This window comes from Fomitopsis serialis (assembly GCF_022376445.1).
Source record: "Fomitopsis serialis strain Sig1Antser10 chromosome Unknown B0H18scaffold_66, whole genome shotgun sequence".
Classification (NCBI taxonomy): domain Eukaryota; kingdom Fungi; phylum Basidiomycota; class Agaricomycetes; order Polyporales; family Fomitopsidaceae; genus Fomitopsis; species Fomitopsis serialis.
In genome coordinates this window covers 192,017-219,796 of record NW_025955026.1, presented here as the reverse complement: position 1 = coordinate 219,796, position 27,780 = coordinate 192,017, and the positions used below count along the sequence as shown (strand labels likewise).

The following is a 27,780-nucleotide window of genomic DNA, read 5'->3' as shown; positions in this document are numbered from 1 at the left end:
CGCAAGATCAGCTGCTGAGCAGGCGCGGCAGCATGGAACACGCCAGATCAAGGATGCATTGCGTTGTGAACCATCCAACGAGCAGTATTGGAATGCACTGGGGACGGCTACCTTTGAGTCGCAGCCGAGGTCGCTCAGCATGCCTACATCCGAGCTATCGAGATCAACTCCAAGGTGTGTGCAATGTAACCGTGCAATCATCCCATGATAACAATTTGGACTATCCCCATAGAACGCTGTGACCTGGACCGGCATGGGCCTATTCTATCTTCACCACGACGATGCTGAACTTGCCAACGAGGCGTTCTTCAAGGCGCAGACGCTTGATCCTGACTACGCATTGGCTTGGGTGGGGCAGGGTCTCGTGGCCACAGTGAATGGCCATGCCCAGGAGGCGAGGGCCTTGTTTGAACACGCAACAGGCCTAGCGGCGCCTGTGGTGAGCACACAATAACTGCCCAGCGCATGAGATACTGAAACACCAGCGTGCAGCCTGAAGCGGACGTGGAGTTTGCAGCACGGCTGTTCAAGAAATTGAATACAACTCCGTCAAGGATAGCTCCGACATCGGATGATCTCTTCCCGGCGTTCTTCGTCCTGGACAGGTTCTGCAGGAGCCGACCTGACGATGCCTCGGCTTTGCACCTCTTCGGCCTCGTTTGCGAGCGCATCGGGCACGTCGAGCTTGGGATCGAGGTCCTCAGCCGAGCGATGTCTCTCCTCGAGGCCGCGTACGAGGAAACCGAGGATCCTGACATTGAGAGACGTTTCGCGATCGCGCATACCAACATGGCTAGGTTGCGGCTCTCCATACAAGACTACGATGAGGTGCTTACGTCCACGGAGGTGGTATTCGGTCTGTTGCCCGAAGAGCCAGAAGACCGGACTACACGAATATTGCTCGCACAGACACAGTTCCTTTCGGGGCTGGCTCATTTCAAGCTTGGTCAACTGGCAGAGGCGCTCGGGTTCCTCGAGGCTGCAATGACGGTCGCCGCCGATGACCCGACGATGCGGGGACATATCGTGGTCTTGCTGGGGCAAACACTCTGGGCGATCGGGTCAGACGAAGGACGTGAATCTGCCAAGGCGCAACTTTTGCAAAGGTTCGTCCTCGTTCGCGTTGTTCGTCGTCGAATCGTGCTGAAATGTCCGACTACGCATGTAGCATCGAGTCTGATCCTGAGAACCTCATGGCTATCAACACGCTCGCAGGCATGGGTATCCTAACCGGTGATGAAAGTCTAGTAGACGCCGCCCTCTCGGAGATCCTCGCTCTTCCTCTGGACCAGCGGCTCAGTCGAGACCCGGGCAGGGACGTCACCTACCTGCTCATACAGCACCACCTCGCTCAGGTCAGTCTCGGCATTTCGCATCCTGATATTTGAAGATGCTGATAGCTCCTACAGGGTGACGTCGCGCAGGCCCTGTCCATCGCTCAGAAGGCAGTACTCGCGGAACCGTCTCTACCCGAAATGCGCCAGACCCTGGCGAGTCTCAACGTGCAGCAAGGCGACAGCAAGAGCGCGCAGGCGGTCCTCGCAGGCGCATCCGGGTCGCACGAAGGTAACCTCGAGCACGCACGGCAGTCGCTGCACCTAGAGGCGATCACGCGCTGCCTCGCCCCCCCAAGCCCAGAACGAACAGCAGAAGCGCACAAGCTAGCCCAGAAGGCCGTCATGCTCTCGCCTTGGGCCACGCGCAACTGGGAAGCACTCGCCTTCGTCGGCACCCAGAACGAGCAGTGAGCGCGTGAGCGAAGGTCGTGAGTGATGTGTGTAGCTCTAGTGGCCCCCATTATAAATTACCGCACTACGTATGTAGCAAGTAGTACCACAGGACAGTATGTTATGCGTGCAGGATGATGATGCAGATGTCTACAGGCCTCCCAGAAGCGCCGTACTTAGTCGATTCATGCGAATTTGCCCGCCCCGCTGCTCGCGACGAGCAGCACGCGCTGGATGAAAGGGTCCCCGCCCTCGACGTTTGTCAGCCACCATTGAAGGCGCGCATGCCAGGTCATGGGAGGAAGGCCCTCAGTGATGCTATGTCGATCAGCACCAGGAACGCGGGTCGTGATATTAGAAAGATCAACGTACATTCCCCGCTCCTCGAGCGCTTCCCTGAGGCGCTCCTGGTTCAGGAACTGCCCTAAAGACTCTCGCTTCAAGAGCGCGTCGTCTTCTGCGATGGCCATCAGGTGTTGGTGCAGTCTCCGGAAACGGAGGGCGTCCAAACCGTTCGTGGACAGGGCCAGAATACTAATCAACGGTGCCGGTCAGCATTGCTGCGGATCACGGAAGGCGTAGCAACCCACCCGTTCAAGGCGATCAGCGTCGGGCTGTCCAATAGCGTCCGCGCAGGCGTCGTCGGGTTCGCCAACAGTCGCTGCCGGAGCTTCTCGAACATCTGCCTGTTGTTGAGGGCGTATGTCTTCTGCTTCTCCCGCCGCTTAGTGTCGATGCGCTCCTTCTGCGAGGGGAGCAGGCAGGTGGACGGGAGCACGCCGGGTGCGTAGAGCACCACCAGCGGGATGATCTCCTCGATGATGATCACCATAAGGAGGAAAGGCACGAGCCTAGTGGTCGCCCGCACTAGTCAATCTCGACAGCAACGAATACCCGCTGAGGGATCACTCACTTCAACGTATCCCGGTTGTTCGTCCGGATGAACTTGACCTCCCACCGCGCCAGCGGCGGCCCGCCCGCCTTGACCCTCTCCTCCATCTCCCGAACGCGCGCACGTCGGGTCCAGATCAGCTTGATGCCTCTCCAGTAGAATTTCTACTGCACGCTCAGGGCACAGTAATATGCATGAGGGCGAAAATACGTACGAAGAGTTCCTTGGCTTGGTGCCAGAGCTTGCCGACCCGGGAGGCACCCTCCGGCGGCGGGACCAGGATGCCATGCTGCGACGCGTCCTCAAGATCGTGTTTCGTCGCCTCGATGACCGACTCTGCGTGGGTGGTGGATGGTGCCGACTCAGATGTGGCAGCATTTAGAGCTGGCGCGCCTGTCGACTTGGTCGGCGCTGAGACGGGTTCTGCGGGCGCCGCAGACGGCTTGCCGGGCTTCACAGGTGCTGGTCGCAGCTGAACCTTGGATTTGCTCGTGGAAGCAGGATAGGTGGTGGGCTTGCGTTCTTGGTCTTCGTCGTTCCAGGCGGTGGCGTAGATGTGGACAATAGACGAGCCGACAGCTGGTACGCGACGAGCGCACCGGACGGCTTCGCAGCCCAATTGCGATGCGCTATTGACGAGAGACTTGCGTTTGCATGCCGCAGCCTGCACTGAGAGATGACGACCTGTCGGTTGTGTCTTGATACTGCAAGACTGCAGGAATTGAGTGCCCCGATTCAGTGCGTGCCGGATGAAAACCTTGCGATATTTATTTACCTCTCTACGAAGCCATTCCGTCCAACGGCGCACAGCATGCAAGCAGCGTCTCCAGAGGAGAGAAAGATACGATTGAGAAAGTCAGGCGAGAGCGAACGTGACCGTCGTGGTGAAGGTAGAGGATGGCGGCAGAGGCACAGTGCGAGCGGTGGAGGATGAGCGGCACGCGCGTCTGGGCGGCACCCGCCACCGGCAGCCTCTACGTCCGACGACAAAACTCGAAGCTACCATTGGCCGCGACGACGAGCGACAGCGTGTATATATGCTTTCGGTGTTCACTGCTACTGCACCCAATCGTCGACGTTATATTCCTCAGAACACCCATGGCTCAAGCCAGCATAACCCGCGCTGCGGCCGCAACAGCCTCCGCCGTTTACGGGAACAGCCCACCGTATATCGACGTCGACAACACGGACACACCCGTCCTCGTTCTCCGAGATCAATCATCAAACAGCGTCGATGTCGGGTTTCTGTCGAGCCTCACACTGCGTGCCGGAGCAGCAGCGTCCTCGCTGGCTTGTGGCAGCATCCTCGCGGGACAGAACAGCGAAAGCGACGAGTACGGCGACGTTGCGTTCTGGCTCGGGCGAGGCGACTTTGGGACGGGGCACGAACCCGACATAATCGATGCGTTAGGGCTAAAGACCCGGATGACGCCAGAGTCGAAGGTAAGCGTTTCAACAGCCGCCTCGTCGCCTGCAATGTCACATTTTTACGTCGGTGTATGCGCATACACGCTGCGTTCTTAGGTTCGGCATGTCGATCTCTCCCCACACACGCACCTTCCGGGGTCGCTTTTGCCGCTCCACGCGAAGCCGACGCGAGAGGTCGCGAGCCTAACGGAGGCCTTAGATCAGCTGCAAGGGCGGCACTGCCTCATGATCGAAGGGATCGCGGCGGACAACTCGACGGTTCTGTACATTCTCCTCGGCCAACTCGCTGCCCCGGAGGGTAGCTCGCCTGGACCATGGGTAGGTTTGATAGGGGTCGCGATCTGGTCTTGGTGAGTCGCAGGGTCATTTTTGACCGCATCAGAATGTCTCTTTGCGCTGAGTCACGAGCCGCAGAACTATCAGCTGCCCCGGAAAGCTCAACCAGGTGTGTACAGGGTGTGTATGGGGCGCGCGTCCTGCAATCAGTAGCGAATACTAGGGCTTTGCCATAATCATGATCCTCGTTCCCTTCATTCTTCAAGCTTCGCGACAAGCGTCAGTGGGCCCCCCATGCCACGTACACGTCCGTCCTACATCAGAGCACAGAACCATGAAGGAACTCCCCCTCGGGACCTGGTCAACACAGCCTATCGATCTGGAGACGACCGTTTCATGTCTATCATGGCTGGGCATGTGGCTTTTGCAAGTCGGGCTCCGTACATGTCGCTCCGGCCCGAGCAGATTCTGCTCCGCCGAAATCAAGCGGTAAGAACGAGCCTCCACCGTGCCATCGATGCTCAGTGTCGCTGCCGTGACCAGTCGCGACTTGACAACCGAGCATGGCGGCAGACAAATTATGTATTACTGACAAGCATAGGTTAGACTCGAGTTTTCTATGATACATGTATAGCCCCATTTCGCAAGCGGGAAGAGTGGTATTCTATGACGGGAAGATATATAAAGCTATAGGAAGGATCTCGTGGTGTCGACAAGGCGGGTAAGGGATACAGCTCCGAATAGATAGTATACATACATCTCGGGCGTGGTATTCTGATGCGTTAGCGCGTGCGTTGGTTCAGAGGTATGCTTCGGGAGATAGGCTGGGCGAGTGGTGCCTCTGGCTCAACGCATCGTAGCCGAACGACGGCAGGGGTGCGGTGTCGAGCCCCGCGAAGTCACCGCGTACGCCCGGTGGGCCAAGAACATCCGACGGCGGGAAGGACGCGTACGACAGGAACGCCTTCTCCTGGTCTGCGCCGAATGCCGGATGCGAGTCGGGGCACGAGGGCGTCGTGATCAAGGGCGTGGACGCGGTAGAGCCGGACGAGTACGAGAAGGAGTCGTAGAAGCCCGGGTCGTCGTACGAGCTGCTGCTAACGTCGCCCGGGAGGAGCGCAGGCACGCCGCGGTCGTGCGAGGGGATGTACGGGAACGAGCGCGTGCTGGGGCTGCTGCCGTACGCGTCGCTGGGGAACTCGGGCGTTGCGAGAGACCCGCTCGAGCGCGGCGAGTACTCCGTCGGACTGTGCGTGCGGGACGAGGGTGGCAGCGGCGACAGGGACCCCGACGGCATGGACGACGACGGCACGGTGCGCTCTGGGGTGTCTATCCTCGACTGGGGCTGCGGGAGCGGGAGCGTCTGCATGGGTAACGGTAACTGTAAGTGCGACGCAACGATCATGCGGGCGGGAGAACTCACATAACGCGAGATGATCTTGTCGAGCGCCTGCGGCAGGATGCTCCAGTCGAACACCTTCAAGTCCTTCTCAATATTGCGCGGCTTGGGGCGGGGAAGTTCATGATCTGGAGGAAGAACTCGCTGCTCTCGGGCCGGTTCTTGGAGATGGTCTTGGGCCGGAAGCCCTCCAAGTTCCGCCGGATGCGGTTTTTCTCCTCGATGTCGAACTCCTGGCCGACGAGGCGCTCGAGAAGGAGGATGATGTCGACGGAGGTGACATAGCAGCTGTCCGTGTCCTTCCGGTATATGCACGAGACCACGGCGTCACCCTCGGCGTAGTCTTCCTGCTTGATCGCCGCGCACGACACCCTCAGCGTCGAGCCCTCTTGTACTCGGGAGAAGCATACGAGCCGCCGACCGGCAGCGAGTTCGCCCTTTTCCCAGCCCTTGGACATGTCGTCGAGGTCCGCTTCCAGGACGAGGGACGCGCACTTCGTCCCGGAGTCGTCATCCCCGGACACGGTTCTCCGCGTGCGGATGAGCGACGTCTTCTTGGACGGACGCACTGTCCGGATGCAGCTGTAGTCCTGCATGTAGTGGTCCGAGGGGTAGATTTCCATCGACGAGCTTTCCCGGTGGTCTCGACGCTCCGTAGCGCGCACGATTGGGGGTATCGAGCTGTCGAGGGTGTCATCCTGGGCGGTGTAACCCGTGATAGGCGCAACGTAGGTGCCTGCTGACACAGTATATTATTAGGGCTGCTCGGCGGCACAGGCGGGCGAATGCACGCACCGAAGTCAACGATGGTGAAATTGCCGAAGGTGACCGTATCAATGAGCTCATCATTGCTGCCCAGGGCCTGCGCGGACAGCGCCATCACGGACCCAGGGGAGCCAGTGGAATCGTCCATGGGCACGCGAGCCTGCAGCTCGAAATGCTTGTAGGGTAGCCTCCGCACGGACGTCGTCAACGCACGGCGGCCCAGGACGAGGCGCAGGTAGATCGTATCCGTGGCCTGGACGGTGAAGTCGATGTTCGCCGTAATGGTCGCACCTGGCGGCCCTTGCGGAGGAGAGTATGCAAAGACGCGTAACGCGCCGCGCGGAGAGTCGACATATTGAGGGGGAGCGCTCATCACGTCCCGCTGCCGTTGGACTGTGGAGGTAGGGCCATGTTAAGCTCACGATCGGCGCGGACGGGGTGGCGACGGTACTCACCACCTGGTGTAGATGAGCGCGACGATGAAGAGGTCGGAGAGGGATAAGGGCGATACGCAGAGCGCGAGCTGCAGGTGCCGGAGTGACGGTCGGGGCCTACACGACTCTCGGTAGACGGAACTCGTGTAATACAGGCCATGCTGGTACGCGGAACAGCCATGATGTGGGTTGGAGGGGCAACGTGCGAGGCGAGTGCTACTCACAGCGTTTAAAGTGCTCGGTCCTCGAGGTTGCTCGACAACACGCGGCGGGGGCTTGTATGTAAAGAGGCTGGCCCGGGTGGCTGACTGGGGGCGGGTGTGCGTTAGAGACGAGCGCGGGGTTGGCTCAGAAGAGACAGACAAAAGACAGGCCCCGGTACGGCGGGAGGAGGGGCATAAAGTAGTGACGCCGTCGCATTCCGAGCTTGCATATATGTATCGCGTCGCAGCATCGTTCCGTCGTCGGGTTTCGAGTGCCCCAAAGAGGTAATAGCTTGGTGCGCTAGACTACGACGGGCATCCCCGCGACCCTGCAGATCGAGATGGCACGCGCAATTTGATTTCGTCCTAACCGACGGCCCGCAACCCTGGTAACTTGCCCAACGCAAATAGGTCGGACAGCACTGGCAGTGGTCAATCAACCACAACTTCTGAGGTGTGTCTAACATACAAAAATTCTCGAGGTCCAAGGGTCTGACAGGATGCGTGCTTGTCTCGTCGCCGTGGTACGGCCCTCCAGTGACGAGCGATAGCCTCGTGCGTGATGCGCATCGTAGATACAGGACGAGATCCAATCGCCATGATGAAGAGCACGCGGGAGCCATGCGCCGTGTTGATCAGGATCCGCCGTGCTGTGTTACGCACAGCCCCCCAGTTCTACGACGCCATGGATTCGGGAGGTCGCCCTAGATGGGCCGAAGCACGGACGGGCGAACTTTGACAAGAGCACCATGGCCGAACGGGTCTCTTTCCGTATCATGTCAAGACGGTACGTCCTCACGACGTGAAGCAGCTCACGGCGAGAGCAGCGGCAGCAGCGTTGCGCCCACTCATCTGCGGCCTGGCCGCCAGGGGACCAAGTCACCGGGCGGCATGCAAAGTGAGGCCGCCCGTGCATGCCCCGATGACGCGCGATGATTGGCTGTCGGAGGTACCTCATACGATTGTGCCATCCCGCCACCGGCCGCGGTGCGGTGTGCGTTTCAGGATCTGCGAATGGTATCGAGGACAACTCCAGGCGCTAGCCCGCCCGCCGACGCCGGGGTGCACTGCATGATGCCATCGGCCCGAGCGTGTTCTCCAGGCGCCCATATCATGGACGCGGTCGGGATACGATTTGGATACGATGACCCAGGATGTCCCCATGCGCACGCGAAACAGGGCCTGCACATTCTCTCTGTCGTCTCCCCTTGGCGCCAGGTGTTACCCCTCCGCGCCCTCGCAATTCACTATCCCCGGGAAGGCAGCTCAGATGCTTCTTCCGGCATCAATAACAATAAATGCAGGCCGTATGGAGCTCGGAAAGTTCTCCCTGCCATTTTGTTTCCCCGGAGCAAGTATTCAGCAAGGCTGCACTCCTCACGGGACTGCAGAGGGTGCTCCTAATCGTCGATAAGCTAGTGCTAAGTGGCGGCATGCTCAGGGGAAGCAATTTCAACAAATCAAATCCAGGTCTTCTCTCTAGTACGTGATATCTGGACCACCGGCACCATGCACTTCTACGCGCCACTCTTAGGGGCCGGCCCGGGCCCTGGTCTCGACCACGATACCGTCGATGCTGGGTGTCGGCTCTATGTTGCCCAATAACAGCGGGTGTGTACACGCAAGAGAGCTGGAAGGTGTCGTATGAATTTGCGTAAGCATCAGCCTTCGAAAGCTTCGACGTGAGGATAGTGTGTCAGGTCTGCCAGGTTACTAACCGTGATATTGTACAGTCACTTCTGCGACGCGGTAGCAGCAGCTCTGCGGCCATGGAGGTAGTAACGTCCAGACTCCGAAGGAACTCGGGGGCGACTCGGACATGCACATCCGTTCCGTAGAGCCATCGGCCAATGCTTGATGGGCCGGCGGCAACTGTCCCTAGTACGCAAGTCTCCTAGGACACGGCCAGGAGGCTGCCTTGGTTCCAAAAGAACATCTGCAAGCAAGGAGGGGTGGACGTCGACCATGTAGGTGAGGGCAAGCTCTAGAGGGAGCGGGATTTTGTAGACACGCACTTCGTTATATTCCTTCACCGTGCGCCGATCCAGCGGGCGTACAGATAGGCATGTTAAGCATGGATACTGGCAATCAACGTCTTCAGTTCAGCAAGGCCGTACAGACCGGGGCACCCGACACGCAGATCCGTACTGCCGCTGTTGGGATAGGATCGCTCGAGGTAAATCTCATTGGCACGCCTTCGCATACACAATTTGGCGCCACGGCCAGTTTGCTGAGGAATCGAAGGCAATTTTGGATTAGGAACTGGAGGGTGTATCACACGTATCCCGGTACATAAGTGTCCGTAAGGCGGCATCTAGCGCGTGTAGCGGTAGTTCGTGTGCAATCTACGGTCGAATCCACTTGTCACTTGTACACAGGGGTTCGCGTTGTCAACGGCGAAACGAATCTGTCTGCCTTGCGCACTAGCACAGGGTGTGCGACACCAGCCTCATGGCATGGGTGGGTCCGTAAATGTCCTTGCGCTCCACCGTGACGGTCAGTTCCTGATCACTCATTCTCGAAACGCAGATAGATACGCACATTCCAAGGGTCTTCACGCGACTAACAATCTGTACGCTTCGCCGGGGCATTCTGTACATCTAAATGAACTGACGTAACAATGAGGCAGGACATGATAGAGTGGGGAAGTTCGACGGGACGTTGCATGATGCCACTTGACATAATATACACGGCCCAAGGTGTCCCATGGAGTAGCAGCGTACCGTGGTGGATGAAGATTCTTCTTCTTGCATGCCGAAGCCTAACAACGCTGTGTCGACCTTGGTCAGCGAGCGGCCTATGCAAACTAGACCATGGGAAGGTCTCTGGGTGTACACAAGCAATCCTTTGATAGGTACATGTGCAGACCGAGCGGCCTTGACAAGTCCCGGTTCGTCTATTGAACGCGCAAGCGGTACTACCTCACCTCGTCGCCGAATCTCGCGAGGAGCCGCCACGTTCCTGGAATGAATGTCAAAATTTACACGCGAGCCAGCATCTCATTATTTTTTCACAACGCAATAATCACCCCCATTTGCGCACCGGATAGCAGCTGATCTGTGGGTCGTCTGGTAGTGATTCGGCGTCCGATGCGTACGGTTGTCGAGATGGGAGTCGAACGGCCGAATAAGGAACATCCCGACCTGGTCAAAATGAACCCAGATTCAATCGGGAGATGATCATCTAAGATGCGCCTCGCGTGGCACACGTGGCGGAGGTGGCGGGGCTCAATCCTCCGGCCTTTTCGGAGTTGCGGTGTTGGATAGCGGGCGTCTACCGCGCCTTCTACCTCAACGGCCACACTCACCAAGATCGCACATGGCCTCCGTGACAGACACGCCCACCGCCTCATCCTCATCGCCAGAGTTGCTTGCACTGCAAGGAAAATTGAAGACACTTTCAGACATCAATGCACAGTTGCGTACGGTCAGGCGGATTCCCACACAATTGGTCAAGCCACCGGAAGTAGGGATCTTGCAGCAGCTCAACTTCGACGGGACTCTGGCGGAGAAATTCCAGCTCGTTAAGGATCTTGCGGCAGCATTAGCTTCTGAGAGTGTGCAAGGCTCCCTGCTTGCAGCGCGAGCCAGCGAGCAGAAAGTCAAAGGCGATCTTATATTCACCAAGCCTCGCGAGACACGCAAGCGAAAGTATGGGGTTATACTGGCAGCTGTAGAAGCAGGGCTCATCAATGCATCCCTATTGTAGACGGCAATCCTCGGCGGATCCCTCGCCTGGGTCCCCGCGAGTGTATGTTCCGGAAGCACCACAACCAACGTCGCGTTTCCCCCGGGACGAGGCTACGGCATTGATGCTGGATGGACTTGCCGAGTACCTGAAGGAATTTAACCGCGCGAACCCCAAGATCAAAGTCCACGTCGTCACATCTGACCCACACCGAACGCTGTACCTCCCGCTCTTGCTCCGCTATTCCATCCGAGATGCACTTACGATCTTCCTGACCGTTGACGGAGCGGATGGGACGTCGTTGATCGTGGAGAACGCCACAGCCTTTGCTTCGCGCGAACAGGTAGCGAAAGTATAACGCTGTCCAAACTGGGACGAATGCTAAAACGACTCTGCCAGAAACCCCATCACTCGCAATCGGACTTCGTCGTGTTTCAGAAGCTCACCCAGCAAGTGGTCAGAATCATTCAATCCGAGCCCCAGGTCCCCCTCCGAGCAACATTGGTTCGTATCAAGGTCATGTTACACGTTATCCCGCATCACTCATGACATATGGCGGCAGGCTCTCCTCAACTCGTATGAGAACCTCTTCTCGCAGAAGTGCACGAGAGAGTCATGCGGACGGATATTGTCTGTGGAGGCGCACATCCCTCCTGTTGCGCGCGTCTGGTCAGAAAATGCTCGCGTCTGGTCTCAAGACGGCCTGAAGAATGGCGGATCCCCTGGTTGGGAGCCGTTCCATCCGACTTGTCTGCAGCGTTGATACTGGTGTTAGTAACATGTTACCGAGTAGATCCATTGATTCTGATTCCTGTACCTCTAGACTGGACCATCGTTATTCGATCATAGTGCGTTACCTTTCCAAGTACACCGGGTTTGATCTTTGACAAAGGACAGGATTCGGAGGTCGCTTGTGCGCCATTGCGGTGTCTTCCCTCCACCCGGGAGCTTCAACGACGATCGGGGCCTGAACGCTACTCATGATGGACGAACAGGTAGGGACCAGTGCACTTCACAGCGATACAATCTTTAGGCGTCGCCATATGCAGTGGCTACACAGCCTCGTTGATGCTCAAGCACGAGTCAGACATTGTTGAAACTTGCTCTCCACGGATTTCATTTTTTCTTCCATCATCGCGATGCGCTCCGCCCATCACCGCGATGATCAAGTTGCTCGGACCATCTCCGACGTTGTGTAGCAGTTGTAGCAGTGACCAATCAACATTATTCCATCGCGCCTCGCAGCAGGAGAATACTATTCGCAGATCTCGCCAACCATGTCATCCACGATCTAGCCACGTTGGCTCCGTGGCGACTCTCAGGCTGCAACTTGATTCCATCTTGTGCTGATCCGAGCACCCATCCGGCAGTACGAACATTCCGAGGGCTCAGACTCAGACCACGTACACCACTCGTACGCCACAGCTAACAGGCACGGGATGATCGGCTTCCATCGTTCACAATGACCACTGGATGCAAATTTCTTGTGTATAATCTGTTCGCAAGCCATGATCAAGGCAGATCCCACATCCGTGGCGAAATGCGGGAACTCTGTGGTACGAGTTTCACTGGCTGAGCAACTTACATGGACAACCCTTCCATACATTATTACACGAAACATTGACTACGATTACCGTACACTCGGAACGAAAATCAAGCAGCTCGGAGACAACGGTATAAATGACAGGAAAAATTATGAAAAATCGCACGAGTACCGCAAACCCATTACAATAATAATAGTTTGGTATCACATGTCCCTCCGCGCGAAGTTGAGGCTGGAGAACTTCGACAGTCGACCGCGGATCGATCCCATGCTGCCGCCCATCGTGGAAGCCGAGACGGACGCTGCCCCGGAGAGGCCGGTAATAGGGATGCCACCAGTGGCTATGAAGGAGTCGCGAGGACTCTCTTCCGACAAGTTGTCGCCTCCGGCATCTCCAGGGCCAGAAGAAACGCCATTGAATCCATGCCGAGCCAGGTGCGCGAGGTGCCTTTGGAGAGGGGTCTGCTTGTTCTGTGGGAGTTCTACAGAGCCGCTGTCGTTGACCGAGCGCGAAGACAAGGGAGAGAGTGCTGGAGAATTGTACGCAGGGCCTACTTGCACCGGCATCAAGCCCAGCTGCGGCCGTCTGATGATATCACTTAGTACTAAAGAGTAGCAAAGAATTAGGACAACTTACAACTGATCCTGAGGGTTCGGTAGTGGGCGTGCGCCACTGCGCGGGGAGGCCAGCAACGAGGGGCGTGGTGGAGCATTCAGGTCGAGTCCCAGCCGCTGAATCTCTTCCCCGAAGTTCTTGTGGAAGAACTTCTCGAGAGTACTGTGGAATGAGACCATCTCGGGCGCGCACAGCTGGCCATGCAGTCGAAGGCAACTGTCAACCATGCGAACCTGACGACATAAAGGATCAGCCGATGCATATCCAACATAAACGCACACTAACCTGCTCATCAATCGCATCGCGCAGCTTCTGCACCTCCTCAGCTCGTTCAGGGTAACGATCAACGTACTCCCCGGTGAGATACGCTTGTCGATATGCACCGATCCCGCTCGTGAGGGGTGCATCGACAGCCGTGTTGAGAGCCATGGCGAGCACGTTGGTTGGGACCGATTGAGAGGTCTTCGCCAGAGCAGAAAACCTAAGATTCAATCCTGCGAGCTCGCGAGTGCTTTCTTCCACTTCTTGCAATGCTGTCTGTACAGGCGAAATCTCCACCACCTGCGCGCCAACGACCTCAGAACGACGAAGCACAGTAGGGAACATTTCTTCTGTGGTCAAAAACGTCTTTTCCGTCCAGACCTCTTCAGCGCCATCTGTCGCAGTCTTGGTTACTGGGCGGTCGTAGCTGAACACCCTGATCGCACTGATAACAACATTACTTCCCGCGCACGCAGCAGAGCTTCGTTACATAGCTTACCTATGCTCATAGTATGCCCGAATTTGCGGCGAAACATCAGAATTGGTGAATATAGGAGCTTCACGATCGGGCTCAGGCTGGACAGCCGTGCATTGGATGTATTGTTGAGTCCCAAACCGAATGTCGACAGGAGGATCACCGATCATTTTGAGGAGTTGCACACCGGGATGCTTGTTCAGCATACGTTCACAGAACGCCCCGAACTTCTCCCACTCGTACCCACGGTACTATATAGCTGCAAGTCAGCAAAGGGTTTGATGAAGGATGAAGTCAACAACAGATAACATACGACGAATTGCTTGTTGCGAATAGCAGCAGGGAAGTGGCCATAGAAAGCGACTCTGAAGTAATCTGAGTAGTATCGCTGGTCCGTGATAATGTGCTCTAAGAGGGCTGCCTTGTGCCGCAAGATCTCGGCCAGGCGGGCGCTGAACGAGATAGTAGTCAGCAACGTTGCCCCATAAAACGACAAAACGACGCACTAATTGAACGTCACTTCGGCATGCTGTATCGCAAGCTCCTGACAGATCTCTATTGCACTCTCCCAAGCCTTGCCTTTGCCGAGATAGTCCAAAATGAGCAAACAGAGCGTCTCCTTCCGATGGAAGTGTGATTGCTGGGGTAAACCAAGTTCTTCCATGGGAGGCGCGAAGGAGTTCAGATCCCAGTCATGTAGGTCGGCATGCAATTTTAGGGTCAGGGCAGCCTCCACGTAGTTCTGGGCTTGAAGATGCATCTGCGGAAGTACTGAGCCCTAGTGTTCTAGATGGCCAAATTGGGCGAGAACTTACATTGACAAGCTGGTGAACGTATTTGATGTAGATCTCGTCCCGTCCGATCCGTCGGATAAAGTTCATGAGGCGTAGCTTTGAACAGAATGGGTCATGAGGGTATCAGGAGGTAGTGAGAGGACGCACCGTCGCAATCACTCGGTCGTCGGCGAACTCCTCACCCTCCGGTAGTGCCCGGACACTCAGTAACAACTCGAGGAACATGTCCACCTCGCTGAGGAAGCTAGTGACGCGGGCGCGTAATTGTTCATCAACGTCTGAGCTATCGAAGAGGTTTCTGATATAGGAGATGAAGAACGCCCGCGAAATGTCATCGCCCTTGCTGTCCGACATGAAGAGGGTATCCAACTTGCTGACCAGCTCGTGCTCGATATGATCGAAGTTTCCAGAGACGTAGTATTCAGAGATGATCATGCAGTAGAGTATATGGACTGCGTTGTTGCGGAGCATATCATGATGGCTCAGACAGAGGTTGACGACTTGGCCCACGAGAGGACTCAAGGCAGCCTGATAGTTCTGTCCGAGAAAGTCAGTAGACGTGTCGGGTATCGATCAAATCACGTACCACGAAAGGTTTGTCCGTCACGTCACTCGCCATCTCGTCCTCAGACCATCCGAGAGCCTCCCACAATCGGAGAAGCAACGCTGCGCCTTCACCACGGATGTCTCCTGCAAGGCGCCAGACTGCCCGGCGTTTCTGTTGGAATAGTCAGCAGTGTGAATGGGGGAAGGAGATAAGTACGAATACAGACCTGCGGGATGAACTCCTCTATCACCAAGTGTTCCGAGGAAAGTATCTTTAGCAACACATGGAAAGCATCTCTCCACAACGTCGGATTGAACTCGCGACCTGGCTGGCGATGCGGAACGAATTCGCGTTCCAGCAGGGTTGCAATCGGGTCCATGAGCTTGATTAGCACCTTGTGGGATAGAACGTTGATGTTCAGCCAATTCTTGGGGAACGCATCGTTGTTGATGATAGATACTGCAACCTTGAAGCACTTCGAGAGGAACGCGGCAAAATTGTCGGGTCCTTCGATTTCAAGCATAGACTCAAGGAAACCGAGAAGATGCTTTATAGGTGCACTAAGGACCAGAACCAAGAGGACGATCGCCGCTTCACCAAGGCCAGGGATGAAATCCGGACGATTGTCGAACGACCCGGATACTGCAGTAGGACCCTTCGGAAGCTGAGCGAGCATCGCGAATGGATATGCTTCAGGAAATGTGACTGGATACATGGACGACGTCGGCACGGTCGATCGACTGCGCTCTAGTGCCCTTTGAGACAACGGGTTCTGATACTCGATATACGAGTCCAGCAATCTAGTAGACGCTATCATTCACTAGACCGTTATCGAGAGCGAGGAGAATAGACGCACCTGGGAATCAACGTGAGCAAATAGTACTCGATGTTGTCTTGCTCTTGCTTAAGCAGGTTACGATCAGCGACAACCGCCGGATTGACGAGTTGCTGGAGGCACTTGTCGAGCATGACAGCGACAACTGTCACGGACAACCTGATACATTCCAGCCACTGAACACGGGCTTGCTCGCGGGTGTTCTCTGAATCACCTGGCTGTGTCTGGACATACTCGTCATAGCGACCAAAGTGAGGCTTCAGCCAGAAAACAACGTTCTCCACAAGCAGAGCGCGAGATTGAGGGTTGTCGAATAAGAAGCTCTTCACGACCTGGAGGTACATGATCAACTTCCAGATGACGATCTTGCCCTTGTTCGAGACGACTGCATTCGCGAACTGCGTCACTATGGTCACGAGCTCCACTATGTTGTAGACCTTGCTCAGCTCCGGTAGAATTGAGGAGAAATGTTGCAATGCGATGGTTTGGGTACCGATGATCGAGGCCGGTGTCGTAGTGGACATCATGCGATTCACTTCCGAGAGATGAGATCGCACTTCTCGCGTGAATGTGGCCTCAAGGTGTTCGGCTGTACCTCCGCCATCGAGATCAAACACCTTCGCCTTCTGGAGTTCTCTCGAGCGGACGATGAACTTGAAGATGTAGTGCCATACTTTGAGCGCAGAACGCAAGCTCGATGCTGTCTCGCTCGCAGTCGGGTTTTGAAGAAGGCGATTCAAGGAGTGGACAATATGCGATGAAGCGGTGATCGAGCAGAAATGCTTCTCGATGTAGACGTCCAGCACAGGTTGGAAGTTGCTGAACCGGCGGTCCTGGATGATGCCCAAGACCGTCACCAGAGCATTGAAAACGAGATGGTCCATGTCGCCGGTTTGGTTATATACCGACGACAGAATCGCGAAGAGCGAGTCGAAGATGTCCCGAAGGAACTTGACGATCTCGACTTCACTGACGAACGTGAACTTGCTCAACACGGTACACAACGTCTCCTTATCTGGCAATTGCTCCCAGTTCAGGAGACTGAGCAAAACCGAGTTCTGAGTGAACTTCGTCGAGCAGAGGGACGAGCGGATGATGAGGCTGTCTTTGAGATGCGGAGCGATCTTCTGCATCTCGACCGGTACGAGGACTTGCTCTGACCGCTGGCCACTGGGCAACCATGGAGTTGCGGCCAAGTACATTTCCGCGCTGACCTGGTTCAACCTGTCGGCACTGTAGAGCACCAGCGTGTGCGCACCATCTTCCAAGAACGCGCGACCATCGGGAAAGAGTGGCAGGAATGCGAATGCAAATGGACGCTCGGGCGCGTCGGATCCTCTTCCTATGGGACGGTCCCGGGAGCTCCTATGTCGGAAAGTGAAGAAAAGGTGCCACTGCTGCGCGCCCTCGAAAGGTAGCTTCACCTTGACCAGCTCACCGAACGTCGGTTGGCTGGTACGCAAAAAGACCATCGAATTGAACTGCGTCGTTTCGGGCTCGCCACTGCATTGTGAGATGACCCTATCAAAAGTCCGGCCGTGCTGGTTCCTCACTTCGATTGTGACTTGAACGTTTCCGCTGACAGGATTGACCTGCCCTCGAGCAAAGTTGGTGATGCTGCGGCGAGGGTTCAGCGTCTGCGACGAGAAATCTCCGCTCCAGAGTTTGACATAAAGTTCGTTCCTCACGTCTCCAGGGAATACCACGTCGGGGAAGCCGAGGCGCAAGCTCAGGGGGATGTCCTGCAACAGCGAGGTGTTCTCCCGTACGATTGTTTGGGCGTCGCCATAGAAGACTTTGATCGACACCACCATCATCTCCGCTCTATGCGAAGTCAATTTAGGGTTCGAGAATGAAAGTTCGACATTCACTCACCTCGGCGATTTTTCGTACTCTTTACTCTTCCCATCTAAAACGTCCTGGTGAAGCATGGAGAAGGTGGCTTCGTTTTTTGGGACGTATATAGGCATGGTGTGCTCCCTAGTAGCGGAAACCCCGTTCTGCTCCGCTGCCATCACGTTCAGCTGCGTGAGCTCAAGAACGGCGCATCCGAACGGTCGCCTGAAGTGTGTCGGCAGCTCGTTCAGTGAACTGCCTGAATCTCCAAAGCCATTGGGCACGACGCTATCCCGCAACGATGTCTCCGATGGCCTTCGACCACCTTCGCGGATCGCTCCCATGCTGCTCCCCATCCTCAACGAGCCATTGCGGACGATCTTGCATACGAGATAGATGGGGTCCTGCGCATCAGCCTGGACCAGGTCTGTGAATAGCGTGCGGATACGGGCGGCAGGATCCCGCGCCAGGACACCGTTGTGATTCAACACCGCGCAAAACTCCTCGGAAACGAAGCGTGCTTCGTGCTTGTTGTAAAGATTGAAGAATAGCTCGACTGTCTCGCCCGGAGCACACAGCGATGCGACGAACGCACGCAAGTCAAGGAAGACGTGGTAGAACCTCGCCTTGACTGGCGGGGGAGAGAAGGATGAACCAAGTGCGCCAACAATGCGCGGGTGTTGCCTTCGAATTTGGTCCGGAAACACTGAATGCGCCTGGGTAGAGGCCGACGCGGAGTAGTCTAGTGACCTGCCCATGTGCGGAGACTTGTACGGGTGTGTGGAGGGCGAAACGTCCATATACGCGAGTGAGACCTGCATCGCATACATTCTTAACGCGCTCATCCAGCTGCGCGGGTCAATCTCGCCCTCCACATCTACGGTCGCCAGTCCACCCCCTGTCGGATGCCGTACAATGACGTCTAGACCCTGCACGAGGTTCCCCACTACCAGTCGCGCAACGCACTCTCGCCGCAGGCTGACGGTTTCTTCAGAGCTGAGTGTCTGTGCAAGGAGTTGTCGGCGCCCGAGATGAAGCGCCTCGATATGTTCACGGACGACCATGAAAAGTTTGTAGTCCCGCCGCGCAAGGTATTGGAACATGAGTGTGTACCACTCTCGGAGGGCGGATGCAATCTCGTCGATGATAGGCTGGTCCGCTCCGGATGCTGTGTCGTCTCCCGACTTGAGTGAAGGCCGTGGTGGGAGAGGTTTCATAACCTGAGACTCGGTCGGGGTGGGGGATGCCGATCGCAGGCTCGGTGGATAGACGGGCAATCGTGCACGCGCAGAGTTGGCTTGATCAGGCGGCGGCACCAGCTTGAACGACTTGCGTGAAATGCCATCCTTGAGCGAGAGCGCGTCGTCCTCTCGAGGCGTCTGGTAGCCTGTCATGGCCTTCTCCCTTGTCTCCCGGATCCAGTTGGCATGCGGGTACGTGTCAGACTGGTGCCCGTTTGTCTGTACACGTAGTGTAGTCGCTAGCTCCGACAACCGCCCCTCCGCGTCCGAGAGCTCGTCGCGAATGAAGATGTGCGATGCGGGGAAGACGCCTATAAAGACCTGCTGCGATTCATCTGCCTTCGCAGCCGCCTTCTGGGCGGAGCACGATGGGTCGGACACCAGCGTCCAGTCTACTTGCGGACGACGCGATGTGCACACAACGTATCTTTGTTTCATACAGTGAGTTTCACCCATATTGACATGCAGGAGCTCGCGCACGCACCCTCGGTACCATACACCTTCCATCTCCTTGTCCCTTGGCGTATATTTTTCAAACGCGTAAACATTGTCCCCGACCTCCAGCGAGACGACATCTCTGTGAACAAGGTGTTCGTCCCCGGAGGCGTCTGTTGTGCTGGTGAATGTGGATGCCCGGGTCCTGCTCGAGAGCTTGGTATCGCGACGGTTTGGCGACAACGGATGCACTGCATAGCCATATATAATGAGCGGAAGAGGCTCCCAGACACCTCGTCGCTGAGGCGTCGACGGGCCAGCGGTGACCATCGCGCACGGTGCTCCCGTGGAGATGAGACTGAGAGGAGGTCGAGATCACGGTAGGCTAGCGCGCAGACGCGCGCCCGCTCGTGAATAGCGCTCGATCGGGTCTAGTGGGTTGTTATGTTTCCGACTTGTCGAAACCAAGTCGAAACTCAGGACCTCTTCCTAGTTCGCCCCAGTGTCCAAATACTCGCAGATAGTAGGATGATACACGGACGCGTAATGCAAGCTTCTTCAGTGGCTATGTCGAGCACAGGAGATGATACTATATGGGATCCCAAGGGAGGATAGCCTCAAGGCTTCTATCAGACGGTATGATCTACGAACCCACTAGTTGAAGCCCAGCAACCAGGTCACTTTTCAAACTAGCTATTAGGCCTCTGCTGCCACTGAACACTGCATGTTGACCAAGGATGCAGAGGCCTTCGAAATGAACAAATTCGGCGTCAGCTAGCTGTCTTTGGTCGAACTTCACGCGGAACTGAGCGCCCTGTCACAACCGATCTCACCTTGACGACTTGACGGTCGGTCGGACAGCATGCCTTTTCAGAATGATGAGTAGACCAACCTTCAAAGCGATTGTTTGAACAACAAGTTATTGAACCATAACTCGCCGCAAATGTAGTTGTTCGAGTTGAGCAAGGGCAACTAGTTATGAAAGCTGATCAGGTCAGAAGATGGCAACACATAGGGACTAAGGGAGTAGCTCGACTTCCTGGAGCCATGGTGACAGAGGCATGGCCGCGATACCCTCAACGAATCCTGATGGGGATACACGTTGAGCAGCTCCGGTATACATAGCTTTCAAGAACGACGTCGACAAGCTCCTCCTCAGCAGAATAAATGGGAGGCTGCTCACAGATCACGGTCACGTGGCCAGACCTGCGGTGCGCACTGCGCACCGTGCAGAGTACAACCTGGGTATTCACAGTGGTACGTACATTGTTACACGTCAAATCTCACCACCTGCTCCCTGCCCCCTCGCTCGATCTTCAGAAGTCGTTTCGCAACGCATCCGTAAACCGGCCTGGTGATCCCTGCACCGCCAACAGCGCTCGCCCTGATGCCAATGCTGGCTACCTTGTCCGATAATGCTTCCTTGATACGTCCGAATGGCATGGAATACGTGGGCGGTGAAGATAGGAGTGTCAGAAGCATGTGGGCGGTCAGGATCTGTTGTGCGGATGGTTGGGCTGATGTGGTGGAGACAGGCGCGGTAGCGGAGAAGGAGGATAGACTAATGGATGGCGAGGACGGTGCTGGTGTGCTGTTGGAAAGCTGATGCAATATCGCTCTGGCTCAATGTATGAGATACGCCGCGTTCAGGATAGAAGTTGGCCTTACAGTGTCTCCTTGGCTCTGAGCGGTTTACCGCTATTCGCGTGGCCAGCTTTGATCTGGTCGCCTATTGTGGCCCATATCTTCGCCTGCATCGCCCATCAGCTAAGGCGCAAGCTTAGCAAGTGTCCTACTACATACCACAATCTGTTCGAGCTCGGTGGTAACCCTGACCTTAGCTCGCTTGTGAGGATCGGGCGTCTCGGCGACTGTAGCGGGAGGTGATGCCGCTTCTTGAACCGCAGTGTCCTCCACTGGTGGTGAGATTGCTTTTAGCGGTGGTCGTAGCTTCACCGTCGGGTCGCTGTCGTCTTCGTCCAGTACCTCCTCCGTCGACAGAGAGTCCTCGTCTACAGTATGAACCGGCTCATCGGCGGCCATCTCAGCTTCCAGCTCTTCTTCGTCGGAAGCCCGCTCGGGCAAATCAGTATCCGCACCGCTCCTACGCACAGGGACGGGACTAGAAAATGATAAGTTTGACATATCGGCCACGTGGACTTCCTCGTCTAGCAAGGAATCGCCAGTGAAATGCAGCGTTCGTGCTGCTGCCCCGGGCGTGTTCCAGAACGTCTCTTCTTGTTCGTCAATAGCAGAAGGGGGCGTCTGCGGTCTGGGTTTATGTCTGCTACGTGGTGGTTTGGGTACAGCTGCCTTCTGTCGAAGCAGGGTCTCTTTCTGAACGAAATGTGAGCAAAGTGTCTGAGTTTGGGTCAACAGGATAACGAACGCGTTTCTTCAGCTCCGTTATCTGATCGCGAGCCGCAAGTATCCGCTGTTCCTCGTCCATGATGATAGACTTAGGAGAAGCTGGGACTTCGTGAGGGTCTGAGGCCGCGTGCTAAACTCAGTCGGTAGAAGGCTTGTAGGCACTGTCTTGTCACTCACTTCCTTTAGCTGTTCGCTCAACTTGCGCATATTATCCCGCACCTCAGACAACTGTGCCATGATCCTCTCCGCCTGCTCGGATGCTCGAGGCATGGGTCTGATGGACCGACTAAACACATTCTAATAAGCAGACGCGTTTTAAGAGTTTTGGTATTACTCACTATCGATCGAGGTACTTGACGGCCGCTCGCGCATAGACCTCCGGTTCATGTTCGCCGGCCCTCTGCCCATCCAGCCTTCCTGGCCTTGGTGCCGGCGGTTTCTTCAGTGGGGTTGCGCCGTGGAACTCAACTCGTGCGAGTTCTCCCTCAGGTGGTGGAGGTACATCGGTATTCGACACAGCAGGTTTGGAAGGCGCGATGACCGTGAACAGACCCATCTCAGCGGGATCTATGTCGCGGATGAGGTCGCCGAGTGGGGTGCGGAGGACTGCCTCCGTGAAGGGTCCTGAGGTCTCTGGGGCAGTTGCAGCCGCATTAGCGCGGATCGATCTCGCGAGCAGGGATAGTCGGTCGACGTGGTCGGGTAAGCTGCTGGTGCTCATCGTGGTGAACGATGAGCTCGAGTGAGGATCAACAAACGCGTCGAGTGGCTCGGTCACGTGTAGGGTGTATGCCGGAGGAGTCGTTTCGATGTGAACTTGTCCTCCATTAACTCTCGTGTCCAACGTACTTGCGAATCTCAAGATGGTATGCTTAGGGCCACAAGCAAATGACTTGCTAATATTCATTGGTGCTGTATCATTGCAGCTGATCTTTTCCGTGTTCAAAACACTCACTGACCAGAAGGTCACGGTCGAGTTGAAGAACGACCTCTCCATCACTGGCGTACTGAAGTCCGTTGATCAGTAAGTTCTTCCCAGACCAACTGAGACGATCATCACAATTCATCCAGCGGCCTCTCACTAAGGGTCCTCCCGTCACAGATTCTTGAACATCCGCCTCGATAAAATAGAGGTCTTTGACGAAGCAAGACATCCTCATATGGTTCGGTAACGCCGTCTAGGTGAGAGATGGTAGCTCTAACGAAGTCTGTATGTAGATGGCAGTAAAGAATTGCTTCATCCGTGGCTCTGTCGTGCGCTACGTCCAGCTTCCTGCGGAGCATGTCGACACGCAGTTATTGGAGGACGCGACGAGGCGTGGTGCGTAATCACTGTTTGCGTGGGTGACTTTCAGCCCTCATTCCATTATGTAGAGGCCGCGGCTCAAGGGAAACGATGATGTGTCTTCTTGTCTGGATTCTGCGTACACGCCGTTGTCCTACTCTGCGCGCGACGCGCATTGTCGTCACAATGGCGCCCGATGCTATGTCCAGCGGCGTCTCGCTCCGGTTGTTCCCTTACGATCAAGTTCTTCCCTGTTGTCTTGCTGCCAATCTCGATGTATTGTGTATCTCTCGCCTTGTGGGGTTCATCTCTGTGCATGCGCTTGGTGAACGAGTATACAGCTGATCGCCGTCGTCCGTGGCGAGATCCAGAGCCATGTTTCTCTTCGCGCCACAATCAACCGCAAGTATTTAGAATCCTTCGCTGCATTGTCAGGCTAATCCCCAGTTGCAGGAATGAGCACGCCGACACTATGTCTTGCACCCTACGTTCGTTGCGTGCACCCTCAGGATCCTACTGGCACGGTGTCAACGCAACGAACCATTTGATAGATCATTCGTTTCACAGGCGTATTCAGGTGTCCTCCTGCTTCACTGGACCATACTGGGAGCATGGACACCCTCACAGGGCTCTCATGCATATGTAGCCTCGAACCGGACTCGAGGGAATCCATGTCAGGCCTGTCAGGCTTTCTTCACATCGTGTAGCCCACATCTAGCTGTGTGCGTGTTATCTCCGCTTCCGGAATTTTTACGTCACTAACGTGGTGCTCAGTATGGATAGAGTGGTCTTGATGTTGGAGAGATACGCCCTATGCGCGAGGGTCTACAAAACACTGAGTGTTCCTGAAGTCTCCATCGAGTCTACCCCCATTTCGAATGACAGCTATTTCCGTGGATTCCGTGATCATGAATACGATCGATGGCAGCTCGCCATCGTACGCAGCAAGTCGGGATGGACCATCCCCTGAGGAGTCTCCTCGAACTTCGTTAAGATAGAAGTCACACCAAAGGTGAGTGTTCTCTTCGAAGTCGTACCATTGAAAGTACGCTGTACATGCCGTGTAATAGCTTTGATCCAGGCTCTCTCACGGCGCAGGCGCTGAGATGCTCACATAGACGATCATAGCCCGTTGGGGGCGCTCACAGTGCGGCAGTTGTACCTCCTCGTATGTACCCTGAAGCCCCTGCGTAACGCCCCCCTGGCGTGCCTAGCCGAATATCAGACCGTTGAGGTACGACGGCTATAAGCTCCACTTGGTGTTGTCGTACGTCGTACAAGGGAGTTTCACAGAATGTCGCTGATGTTTCCTGTGCGCGGCAAGCAAGACCTCATACGACCAGTACCCGCAAAATGTGCGTCTTATAGCATCTTCCTGTACATGAGAGCAGCGTGATTTGGACTCGCTTTGCTCGTGTAGGATCGTGCGCGGCCAACATGCTCTTCATCTCTTTGGATCCGTGTATTACGCGATCTGATGCATGCCGTCAGTGCGTGCACATAGAGTTCACTACTTCTCACGTATGTTGCTCATAGCCCGTCGTAGCCATGCTGCCTCGAGGTCTGACTGGGCATCGTTCGAGACACTGCTGTTTGATATGCACGCTCTTCTGAGGCAGCCTCTAATCCCGATTGTAAGTGATTTGTGGCTTGCACTCTGATTCTGAAGGTTCGAGTTATTATGGGCGTCCCGGGCGGATTTTGAGAGCCTGTCGATTCGCCGGCCGTCCCTCGTTACTTACACACTGCCGCTGGAAAATGCTGATGAACAGATCCCGGTTATCATCATCTCTCACCCAATGTCCAGCCCCCGGGTTACGTCGTACCATTCCGTTCTTCATTCGTCATTTTTGCCTCCGTCCCCGCGCCGCACTATGTGCTAGGCGACAAAGCTTAAGTAGAGCGGTACCCGCGCTCTACTGTCGGCGGTTGTCCTCCTGCTTGGCTGGCTTTTGAGTCTAATTGGCACCGCGCAGCGGCGGCAAGATGCGGCTAGCGATTGCGATCGTTCTGTCGTTCACTTCACTGCATGCCTATGCTCAAACGGAAGGCCCGAACTTCATATACGAAGTCGCTTGCGATGCTATCGCCGACGTGATCTCTCATGAGTCGGACGTCTACTATCCTGGTACGTCAGATAAGCATTGTCAAATTCGAGGTTGCCGCTCATGTGCAGGGAGTAGACACGAAGGAGTATGCGTCCGACAACTCTCATTGGGCGCTGTCTAGTACGACCAACTCAACCTGTACAGTCGAGCCCGGAACTGCCGAAGATGTCGGAAAAATTGTATGTGTTCGTCGTGCGTGGAGCTGATTCATAAGACTGACTGTTGTCCGTTAGCTCCTTGTCCTGGGTCTTACCCGGACTCCTTTTGGTGTAGGTAGCAATCTGCGAAGTTGATTGCCGTGATTTCTGAGCCGTCTACTAGATCAAAGGTGCAGGTCATACTGCCAACCCCGGATTTTCTGCCACTCCTGGCGTACAGATCGCTATGACCCGCTTCACGGAAGTATCATACGACACGGAGGCAGGAATAGCGAGCGTCGGAGCAGGCAACATTTGGGATAATGTCTATGCAGGTCTCGAGCCCTACAACGTCAGTGTAGTTGGTGGGCGAGTGAGTGGCATTGGTGTGGCGGGCTTCACTCTTGGTGGAGGTGCGAGTTCACACAACTCCCGGGAGTGGCTTCCAGGCTGATTGATGATTAGGCTACTCGTTCAAGTCAAATCAGTACGGGTTGACCATCGATACAGTGGCAGGCTTCGAGATTGTATTACCTACCGGTATTGTTGTGAACGCAACTGCGACTGATAATTCCGACTTGTTCTTTGGGCTGAAGGTAGGCATTTAAGCAGTTCATGAGCAACGATCTGCGTGCTTACTCACATCGACGTCGTGGTGCAGGGTGGCTTCAACAATTTCGGTATCGTGACGACGATATACCTGGAGACACATCCGCAGACTGCGGTCTGGGTATGTCTATTTCGTCTGAAGTCGAGGTGCAAGTCCTGACAGTAATGCATTCTAGGGCGGTAGCATCGTCACCACAGGTGTCGATGATGCCGTAGTCGCTGCTACGCAAAACTTCTACGAAACCGTGACTGACCCTAAGGCCGCTATTCTTACTACGTTCAATTACGACGCGTCGCTTGGGTTGGTATGTTCTTGGACTGCATTTCTGTATCCTAAGCGACTGACATACTTCTGCGGATAGAGCATCACGGAAATGACCATATATTACAACGCCCCGACGCCACCTGAGGGGATGTTCGACGACTTCATGGCCCTTCCTTCGCTGACTAAAAATATTTCCACGAGGTCTTATCTGTCCCTCATTCTCTCCACAATAGAGGGTTCGAACGGTCTGCGGTAGGTCAACAACCTTGTTCGTCCTTAAATGCAATTGTGACAGTGCTCTTAATAACAGGGGCTACTTCCACACGGTCTCGCTGTATGAATATACGACCCCGCTCCTGAATGCTATTGTCAACGAAACTCAGGTTTGTCGTCCTTCGCCGTGGCTCACGACCTCTGGAGCTGATGTGTTGATATATCATTCAGTTCTGGCGAGGACAGCTCGAATCTGACGTTCCGGAGGTCTTCGTCAGCTACGACGTCGAGCCAATCCTGCCGAGTGTATTCTCACACGGTACCGATTCTGCCTGGCCTCCTAGTCGTGCCAATGGCATTTTGCCTCTGAACATCTACTACGCGTGGGCGTCACCGGACAACGACACGCTCATGAATCAGATCATGGTGCAGAGCGCCGATTATTTGACCCAGGTTGCCGTGGCGGAAGGCCAGGACATTGCGGAGACGTCGCTCTATCCCAACTACGCCATATACGACACGACGATGGAGCGGATATACGCCGGCAACCTCCCTAGGTTGCGGGAACTGAAAGCGAAGTATGATCCTTTCAACGTTATGGGCTTATCGGGAGGATGGAAGTTCTGAATGACCAAAGGAATACTACGCGCACGACTACTGTGTTACTTCAATTGTTGGTGTACACCGCACACTTAATTTGATTGTTCATTCGGAAATAGGTTTGTCAACCTCTCGTGGACCCACTTACACCCATAGACGACCTTCTTCGACACCGAGCCTGTCTTCATGCCAGCGTGGCCTGATGATCACTGCGCTACGTAAGATTCGTAACATCGCCGTGCACGTTCACGCCTCCCCGTCAGCTGTCACATAAGTTACAATCTCGATGTCGCAGTGGGAACGCGGGGAGCGGTAGTAAACTACGAATTCCCAGAAGGTTGGCCGCCAGTGTGTTGATACTCGGCGAACCCAGTAGGTTGGCTACCAGTATAAATCCGTACGCGCAGAGGCAAGGATCTAAATTACTTGATCGCATGCATCTTTCCATGGTACTGGACAGTGTGGCTGCCAACGTCCCGGAAGCGACTGTGAAAGAAGATGGGTTTGACAGTCGGTTGACGTAGGCGAGGATATGCGAACAACTGGGCGTAGCATTAGTGCTCGCCAAAGTATATATGCAGGAAATAGCGCGGCGAGGAGGGCTGCTATGAGGGGCTCAGTTGCTAGCATCATCTTCTGTGAATTTTCAGATGTGCCGGCCTACACATCAGGTGCTTCACGAGTGCTGCAGGTTCGGGTTCTGCTATTCCAAAAAGCCATATTTCACATATGTAATCGCGAATTAGATCTGAAGGCGTGCGTACGGTGCAGTGCCTTTGGGCGCGTCAGATAACTAGAG

At 55.5% G+C, this 27,780-nt stretch overlaps 12 protein-coding genes across 12 annotated transcripts; 6 read left to right on the top strand and 6 right to left on the bottom strand.

Moving 5' to 3' along the window:
• Window positions 1-253: 253 nt before the first annotated feature.
• On the top strand, window positions 254-1,748 carry B0H18DRAFT_1121815 (uncharacterized protein; the record flags this gene model as incomplete). Its single annotated transcript, XM_048034408.1, has 4 exons — window positions 254-439; window positions 493-1,106; window positions 1,169-1,355; window positions 1,410-1,748. 4 exons carry the CDS (start codon window positions 254-256, stop codon window positions 1,746-1,748), a joined length of 1,326 nt encoding a protein of 441 aa, XP_047890408.1.
• Window positions 1,749-1,912: 164 nt separating this feature from the next.
• Window positions 1,913-3,592, bottom strand: B0H18DRAFT_1095862 (uncharacterized protein; the record flags this gene model as incomplete). Its single annotated transcript, XM_048032433.1, has 6 exons — window positions 3,395-3,592; window positions 2,834-3,107; window positions 2,641-2,783; window positions 2,318-2,578; window positions 2,100-2,261; window positions 1,913-2,045 (listed from the first exon to the last, which is right to left on the bottom strand). Exons 1-6 carry the CDS (start codon window positions 3,430-3,432, stop codon window positions 1,913-1,915), a joined length of 1,011 nt encoding a protein of 336 aa, XP_047890407.1. The 5' UTR covers window positions 3,433-3,592.
• B0H18DRAFT_585732 (uncharacterized protein) lies at window positions 3,362-4,523 on the top strand. Its single transcript, XM_048038675.1, has 3 exons — window positions 3,362-4,062; window positions 4,144-4,397; window positions 4,462-4,523. Coding segments are annotated over exons 1-3 (801 nt in total). The 5' UTR covers window positions 3,362-3,516; the 3' UTR covers window positions 4,463-4,523.
• A 599-nt stretch (window positions 4,524-5,122) lies between these two features.
• B0H18DRAFT_1121812 (uncharacterized protein) lies at window positions 5,123-5,692 on the bottom strand (the record flags this gene model as incomplete). The annotated part of the gene is made up of 1 exon (XM_048034407.1): window positions 5,123-5,692. One exon carries the CDS (start codon window positions 5,690-5,692, stop codon window positions 5,123-5,125), a length of 570 nt encoding a protein of 189 aa, XP_047890405.1.
• On the bottom strand, window positions 5,543-6,896 carry B0H18DRAFT_585713 (uncharacterized protein). Its single transcript, XM_048038674.1, has 3 exons — window positions 6,518-6,896; window positions 5,747-6,458; window positions 5,543-5,686 (listed from the first exon to the last, which is right to left on the bottom strand). The coding sequence occupies exons 1-2, from the start codon at window positions 6,858-6,860 to the stop codon at window positions 5,803-5,805; spliced, it is 999 nt and encodes a 332-aa protein (XP_047890404.1). The 5' UTR covers window positions 6,861-6,896; the 3' UTR covers window positions 5,543-5,686; window positions 5,747-5,802.
• Window positions 6,897-10,407: 3,511 nt separating this feature from the next.
• Window positions 10,408-12,062, top strand: B0H18DRAFT_1023423 (uncharacterized protein). The gene is made up of 4 exons (XM_048029637.1): window positions 10,408-10,774; window positions 10,833-11,154; window positions 11,211-11,315; window positions 11,374-12,062. Exons 1-4 carry the CDS (start codon window positions 10,443-10,445, stop codon window positions 11,572-11,574), a joined length of 960 nt encoding a protein of 319 aa, XP_047890403.1. The 5' UTR covers window positions 10,408-10,442; the 3' UTR covers window positions 11,575-12,062.
• Window positions 12,063-12,558: 496 nt separating this feature from the next.
• B0H18DRAFT_1121809 (cytoplasmic protein) lies at window positions 12,559-19,724 on the bottom strand (the record flags this gene model as incomplete). Its single annotated transcript, XM_048034406.1, has 13 exons — window positions 12,559-12,940; window positions 12,992-13,203; window positions 13,256-13,676; window positions 13,731-13,957; window positions 14,020-14,158; window positions 14,213-14,466; window positions 14,522-14,596; window positions 14,648-15,037; window positions 15,087-15,218; window positions 15,274-15,847; window positions 15,904-17,706; window positions 17,758-19,386; window positions 19,444-19,724. The coding sequence occupies 13 exons, from the start codon at window positions 19,722-19,724 to the stop codon at window positions 12,559-12,561; spliced, it is 6,519 nt and encodes a 2,172-aa protein (XP_047890402.1).
• A 939-nt stretch (window positions 19,725-20,663) lies between these two features.
• B0H18DRAFT_1121808 (uncharacterized protein) lies at window positions 20,664-22,485 on the bottom strand (the record flags this gene model as incomplete). The annotated part of the gene is made up of 6 exons (XM_048034405.1): window positions 20,664-21,012; window positions 21,063-21,145; window positions 21,198-21,731; window positions 21,784-21,894; window positions 21,942-22,050; window positions 22,103-22,485. 6 exons carry the CDS (start codon window positions 22,483-22,485, stop codon window positions 20,664-20,666), a joined length of 1,569 nt encoding a protein of 522 aa, XP_047890401.1.
• Window positions 22,486-22,564: 79 nt separating this feature from the next.
• On the top strand, window positions 22,565-23,309 carry B0H18DRAFT_585482 (U6 snRNA-associated Sm-like protein LSm2). The gene is made up of 5 exons (XM_048038672.1): window positions 22,565-22,630; window positions 22,691-22,788; window positions 22,867-22,927; window positions 22,983-23,085; window positions 23,139-23,309. The coding sequence occupies exons 1-5, from the start codon at window positions 22,628-22,630 to the stop codon at window positions 23,162-23,164; spliced, it is 291 nt and encodes a 96-aa protein (XP_047890400.1). The 5' UTR covers window positions 22,565-22,627; the 3' UTR covers window positions 23,165-23,309.
• On the top strand, window positions 23,009-23,998 carry B0H18DRAFT_585543 (uncharacterized protein). The gene is made up of 3 exons (XM_048038673.1): window positions 23,009-23,085; window positions 23,139-23,771; window positions 23,824-23,998. The coding sequence occupies exon 2, from the start codon at window positions 23,246-23,248 to the stop codon at window positions 23,693-23,695; it is 450 nt and encodes a 149-aa protein (XP_047890399.1). The 5' UTR covers window positions 23,009-23,085; window positions 23,139-23,245; the 3' UTR covers window positions 23,696-23,771; window positions 23,824-23,998.
• Window positions 23,999-24,622: 624 nt separating this feature from the next.
• B0H18DRAFT_1023356 (FAD-binding domain-containing protein) lies at window positions 24,623-27,097 on the top strand. Its single transcript, XM_048029636.1, has 11 exons — window positions 24,623-24,683; window positions 24,756-25,177; window positions 25,233-25,336; window positions 25,391-25,426; window positions 25,479-25,707; window positions 25,760-25,890; window positions 25,956-26,024; window positions 26,080-26,208; window positions 26,266-26,420; window positions 26,479-26,551; window positions 26,613-27,097. Exons 2-11 carry the CDS (start codon window positions 25,036-25,038, stop codon window positions 27,006-27,008), a joined length of 1,464 nt encoding a protein of 487 aa, XP_047890398.1. The 5' UTR covers window positions 24,623-24,683; window positions 24,756-25,035; the 3' UTR covers window positions 27,009-27,097.
• A 15-nt stretch (window positions 27,098-27,112) lies between these two features.
• Window positions 27,113-27,762, bottom strand: B0H18DRAFT_1023355 (uncharacterized protein). Its single transcript, XM_048029635.1, has 2 exons — window positions 27,746-27,762; window positions 27,113-27,684 (listed from the first exon to the last, which is right to left on the bottom strand). Exon 2 carries the CDS (start codon window positions 27,612-27,614, stop codon window positions 27,399-27,401), a length of 216 nt encoding a protein of 71 aa, XP_047890397.1. The 5' UTR covers window positions 27,615-27,684; window positions 27,746-27,762; the 3' UTR covers window positions 27,113-27,398.
• Window positions 27,763-27,780: the final 18 nt, after the last annotated feature.